The sequence below is a fragment of the Protobothrops mucrosquamatus genome, unplaced genomic scaffold (assembly GCF_001527695.2).
Source record: "Protobothrops mucrosquamatus isolate PMUCROS unplaced genomic scaffold, P.Mucros_1.0 scaffold374, whole genome shotgun sequence".
Classification (NCBI taxonomy): Eukaryota; Metazoa; Chordata; class Lepidosauria; order Squamata; family Viperidae; genus Protobothrops; species Protobothrops mucrosquamatus.
The window spans coordinates 432,344-437,940 of NW_015386706.1; the positions used below are offsets into that span (position 1 = coordinate 432,344).

Sequence of the window (5,597 nt, forward strand, 5' to 3'; positions counted from 1 at the left end):
GGAGTCCAAGCTCAGAAGCCCCCGGAATATTGTGGAGGGGCCGCCTGGAAGATGGGCCTGCTCAGCCGGTGAGGGTCCCTCCAGGGATCAGGGAGACGGTGGAGACCTCAGCTGGGGGGGGGGGGGGTTGGGGAAAGGGGAAGCCTTATGTCTGTTTCCTCAGCCCCCCCCCCTGGAGTGGGAAGGGTTGGCAAAGGTGGTCCCTGTGAGAAGGAGCCAACCAGTGTGAGAACCGGGGCGGCCGTCTCTCCTTCCAGGGGTCTGGAAAAGCAGAGGCTCAGTCTAGGGTGCCCTGCCCTGCCCTGCCTGGGCCTCTGAACAGGGCGAGGGGGTCCGATTGAGCCTGACCGGTCTCTCCTCTTCTTCCGGCCCATCTGGCTGTGCGCTCCATCCGGATGCAGGCTGCTGTTCCGGGTCTCCATCCGTGAAGCTCTGCCCCCTCTGAGCTGCCCGTCAGCATGGCCATCTCGTCACGACTCGCTCTGTGGGAGCAGAAGGGAAGTGGATCTCCTGGCAGACGCGGCCCGCATGAGGCAACCTGGAGAGCGGCATGAGCTGGGGGGGGGAGCTTTGGTGCCCTCCAAAGGCCCAAGCAGAGCCCCGGTGGCTGCTGAGCTGCCCTCCTTGCTATTAACGGCTTGATTCCTCCTCTGCATTGTTGGCTTCTTTTCATGAGCTTCTCTGCTTTTGACTAGCAACTAATTCGAATTTTCACCCCAGAGTGGAAGGCCGCCCGGAGCATCCCATCCAGCCAAAGAAATTGGCCGTTTCCTGTGTCTTGAAACTTGCAAATGGGGCGGCCGTGTGTGTTTGTGTGTCTGCATATGGATGCACAGAGCAGTGCTCTTCTGGAAGCATCTTTAGTTCAGTTAAAACCGCCGGAGCATGTGCAGAGCCCCCGCCTTGCAGCGCATCTGGGGTTTCGGCTTGGTCTCCGAGCCTCTTCTTTGTACAGGGGGGGGGGAGTTTCTATGGGTTGGCGGTCTTCTGTCCCCTGAGGCAGGGCGGTTGGGGGATACGCTCCAGCTGACATCTTCCATTTTCCTTGAGTAACGGAACACTTTGGTGTGAACAGATTAGGGAAGAGGACCGGAGCCCCCCGCCCGCCTCCCCGCCTTTGCCTTTCTCCATCATTCCTGGGGGGTTCATCAAGCAGCTCGTGCGGCAGAACGAAAAGGAGTCCAAGGCGCTGAGGCTGAAAGAGGACGTTGCCTCGGATTCCCAGGAAGATGTGAGTGGCGGGGGGAGGGGGGCTGTCGTTAAGCTGGGGGGGGGCTGGTGGAGTGCCAGCTTCCTTGGGATCTGCTCTAAGGTTGGGGGCCCCTCTGGAGAGGAGGGAGCCCCGACAGCCCTCCCTGCGGGCATCACGTCCTTGCTGGGCGCACAAGCAGAGCCAGTCTGGATCTCCCTGCAGTGTGTCGGGGGCCCTGGAGGCCCCCCCAGTTCTCAGAATCCTCGGGAGGGGCCTCCTCTGCGTGGGTTCCCACCTGCTCCCCCCCGGGAGAACTCTCTGCCCCCTTGGTGCCCTTCGGTCCCCTGGCAAAAGTTCTGATGGGCTTGGCTTTTCTTTGCAGCCTCCTGGGAAGCCGGAGGTGGGGCCCGTGCAGCAGTTTGTGATCAAGGAGGACGACCGCTTGGAAGGGGGGGCCAGCATGACCAGCAGCAGGGGGCAGCTGGCACAGGGCAGGCTGAACGGGGAGAAGCCATCGGGGGAAGGGAGGGTTGCCCTCCCGGAGAAGAAGACGCTGCCCTTCAGGATAGGCCCCCCAAGGAGGAACGCCAGGCTCTTTGGGCCCGATCCGGCTCCAGCTGCTCCCCCCAAAGTGGAAGAGAAGGTCCCCCTGGCCGGAGCGCCTGCTGCAGAAGCAAGCGAAGGCCCGCCCGACTCCAGGCCTGGCACGGCAGCTGCCCGGGGCAAAGGCCTTGAGAGCCCCAGGAAGGAGACGGCCCAGGGAGGGACCAAGCCGGGCAGGGGGGCAAGAGGGACGGGGAAGAGGAAAGAGACCGGGGCAGATGGAGAGGAGAGAGGGAAGAAAGGAGAGAGGGAAGAAGGGGACGTGGCCGAAGGCAGGAAGGGGCCAGGAGAGGCGTTGGCAGCTGCCAGCCAGGAAAGGGGAGGTGCCGGGATGGGACCTGGGGGAGCTCAGCAAGCAGAGGCTCCGGCCGGGGGAGGGGGGGAGCAGGGACCCCCTGGAGCAGCAGCAGAGGTTGAGGGGGGCCTGGAAGAAGCAGCGACGGTCTTGGCAGGAGAAGGACGAGAGGATCCGGAAGAGAGTCCCGATTCCAGCCAGGTGAGCCTGGAGCTGCCCGGTGTTTGGGAGCCCCCCTTGCGTCCCATGCCTGGCAGGACCGAATGCCCGGAGCGCCTTGGGCTGTCTCCTCCCCAGACTGCCCACCTCTTGCCCCCCCAAATGGGAAACGATGCTTAGAATTCTTCTTTTTCTCCTCGTTTGAATTTCCTGTGCAGCCCTCTGGCTCTCCCCATCTGCCTTTGCGTTACGGATGCACTTTGCATCAATAAAACATGGCCACTGACGCCCCTGAATCCTGCTGTGATTGCGGGTGTGGCCTTTTTGTGCAAGAGTTGAGAAATAAGGAAACGAAATCACAGCAGTTCAGGGCACTGGGGGTCCTGGGGAGACCCCTCTTCGGCGGTCTTTAAGTGGGGCCAGGCCTTCAGGGGCAAAGGGGGCGGGAAGGCGCAGGGCTGGACACTCCTCAGATTGCAAAGGGTCCCTGAGGAGCTTCCAGCCCAGCTTTGCTAGAAAACCAGTGAAATTGTTCGCTCCCCAGTTCAAAGTGGGAGCGCTCAGCCTCCCTCCTCCTTCAGCAGGTCTCTGAGGACGTCTGGTTTGAAACGGAGAAAGTCTGGCTGGTTCAGAAGGAAAACTTTGCTCTTGGTAGGTTTGGCTCCTGCAACTGAGGGGCTGGGGGGGGAGCGTAGCCCCTCAAGGCAGATAGGAGCAGCCCCCTCCCCAGTAACTTTGGAAGGATGGGAAGAACGGAGGGACTGAGTTCTTGCCTTATGCCGAGTTTTATGCTTTGGCTTATTTCATTTGTAAGTTTGTCGCTGAGATGGTTTATTGTTTTAGGATTTTAGGATTTAAGATTTTTTTTTTTGATGTTTCATGTACCGTGGATGTTTTAATTAATTTTTCATATCGTGAAAGCTGCTGAGAGCCCTTGAACTCTTGTGGAATATCAATGTGATAAATAAGTAAAAGGCAAAGATTGTTCTCCCCGTGCTGTTTGCATTTGTGACTGGTGTGTATGTGTGTTTGTGTGTGTGTACATGCACACTGTCCTGGCAGGGAGAGGAAAGTGGGCAGGCAGGGTCCCTGGGGGAGCCACCAACGCCTTCCGTGTGGCGGCTCCTGACCCAGAGCAGACCCCGCGTAGCCCCCTCCTCACCGGCTGGGAATGGGGGCTGCCCTGAGCTGGGGGAGGTTGGCTGCCTTTGCCGAGTGGCCGTCCAGGGGCTGGATCGGGGTGGGGTGGGGTTTGGCCTTATAGCTAGCCTTCATTTTGCAGCCACTGAGCTGAAGCCAGACGTGGGCACTCCGGAGCTGCCTCCGGGAACCGTGCGTGCTCGCCTGGACGCCGATGGCTCCATTGTGGAGGTGGACGAAGCAGAGGTCCAGAAGGTGGGGGCTTCTGTCCTTGCCTGAAGGCAACTGAATTTAGGGGGTCATTTTGGCACGATCCTCTGCCTGCCCTGACTCTCTGGAAGCATCCGGTTGGGGTCTCTTTCATTCCTTTGGCTGCTGGAGAGACGAAGGGAACCGGGCAGCTGAAGGTGGCTTCCTTCTGTGGTCAGATGTTCCACCTCCTCCCCCCCTCTCAACAGGCCAATCCGTCCAGCCTGGACTGCACCGAGGACCTGGCTGCGCTGGTCAGCCTGAATGAGGCGAGTGTCCTCCACGTTCTCCGCCAGAGGTGCCAGGCGCAGCTGCCGTACACGTTCGCTGGCCCTCACTTGGTGGCCCTCAGGCCGGCTCCCTCCTTGGCCAGCAGCTCCACAAAGGTAGAGAAACCTGGCTGTTGGGCGAAGGGCCGGTTTGCCCTCGAGGTCCTCTGGCGGGGGACCATGTGCCTGTGCGTGGAACACACACAGACACACGCTATAATTTCCCAGGCCTTCCAAGGCAGGAGGGACAGGATGTCTCCGCACATCTTTGCGGTGGCGCACAGGGCCTACTGGCGCATGCTGATGCAGAGGCAGGACCAGGCCATTGTGCCCCTGGGCAGAAGCAACACGGGAAAGACGGCCGCTTGCCAGAGCATCCTGGAGTACCTTGTGGCCACCGCGGGCAGCGTGGACAACCGGGTCACAGGTAGGACATGCGCTGGGCAGCCCCCCCCCCAACCCAGCAGCCTTCACATCCCACCAGCCCCCATGGCCGGAGGGAGGGGGTGGTGAGGGACACACCTGTGTTCTCCAGAGTGTTTTGGCTTTGCAGTGGAGAAGATCCAGGCCGTGTTCACGGTGCTCAGAGCCTTTGGCACAGTACCCGCTGGGCCTAACGGAGCCTCCACCCGCTTCTCCATGGTCATGGCGCTGGATTTCAGTGCCTCTGGGCATGTAACGGCTGCCCATCTCCAGGTAAGAGGGCTGGAGGAGGCAGTGGGTGGGGGGTTTGGGCGCACAGCAGCTCCTGCATTCCGACATCCTCAACGGGGTGGCCCTAGCTGTGCCCAAGTGAGATGCCACCTTCAGGAAGGAGCTAATCAGGAGTCCCCCCTCCTCTCTCCTGCCCAGACGATGCTGCTAGAAAGAGCCCGGGTGGCGCAGCAGCCCGAGGAAGAGGGCACCTTCAACGTCTTCTCGCAGATGCTGGCAGGGCTGGACTTGGACCAGAGGTAAGCTGCCAGGCAGGGGGCAGAGGTTGACAGCAGGGTGATCTTCAGGCTCCCTCAGAATGCATTGAATCTGGGCATGGCTGGGGGGGGCACATCGGCCTCCTGTGGGAACTGGGCAAGGAAGTGAAGGGCAGCTTAGGCACCACCAGGGCCTCCTCCTCCTCCTCAAACTCAGAATACTTGGGTATGGTTAGGAGGGCACTGACCTTCCTAGCCTGCCCTATCCATGTTTCCTGGTAAAATACATGGGAAAATCCCATAGGAGGAAAATTCCACTTAGGGTTAGGGTTAGGTCACCATGAACTCATAGAGCAAAATGGACATCGCCAACAAACTCAGAATACTTGGGTATGGTTAGGAGGGCACTGACCTTCCTAGCCTGCCCTATCCATGTTTCCTGGTAAAATACATGGGAAAATCCCATAGGAGGAAAATTCCACTTAGGGTTAGGGTTAGGTCACCATGAACTCATAGGGCAAAATGGACATTGCCAACATATTCAGAGTGCTTGGGTATGGTTAGGAGGGCACTGACTTTTCTAGCCTGCCCTATCCATGTTTCCTGGTAAAATACATGGGAAAATCCCATTGGAGGAAAATTCCACTTAGGGTTAGGGTTAGGTCACCATGAACTCATAGAGCAAAATGGACATCGCCAACAAACTCGGAGTGCTTGGGTATGGTTAGGAGGGCACTGACCTTCCTAGCCTGCCCTATCTATGTTTCCTGGTAAAATAC

The 5,597-nt window shown here is 59.3% G+C and overlaps 1 protein-coding gene across 1 annotated transcript in view; it reads left to right on the forward strand.

Moving 5' to 3' along the window:
• The first annotated feature begins 458 nt into the window (after positions 1 to 458).
• Positions 459 to 5,597, forward strand: part of MYO18B (myosin XVIIIB) — a 39,551-nt gene continuing 34,412 nt past the window's right edge. Inside the window, exons 1-9 of the mRNA XM_015815768.1 lie at positions 459 to 495; positions 1,074 to 1,231; positions 1,575 to 2,291; positions 2,834 to 2,900; positions 3,532 to 3,644; positions 3,848 to 4,024; positions 4,136 to 4,334; positions 4,461 to 4,603; positions 4,760 to 4,860. Coding sequence (XP_015671254.1) covers positions 459 to 495; positions 1,074 to 1,231; positions 1,575 to 2,291; positions 2,834 to 2,900; positions 3,532 to 3,644; positions 3,848 to 4,024; positions 4,136 to 4,334; positions 4,461 to 4,603; positions 4,760 to 4,860 — 1,712 coding nt within the window. The remainder of the gene's footprint in view (positions 496 to 1,073; positions 1,232 to 1,574; positions 2,292 to 2,833; positions 2,901 to 3,531; positions 3,645 to 3,847; positions 4,025 to 4,135; positions 4,335 to 4,460; positions 4,604 to 4,759; positions 4,861 to 5,597) is intronic.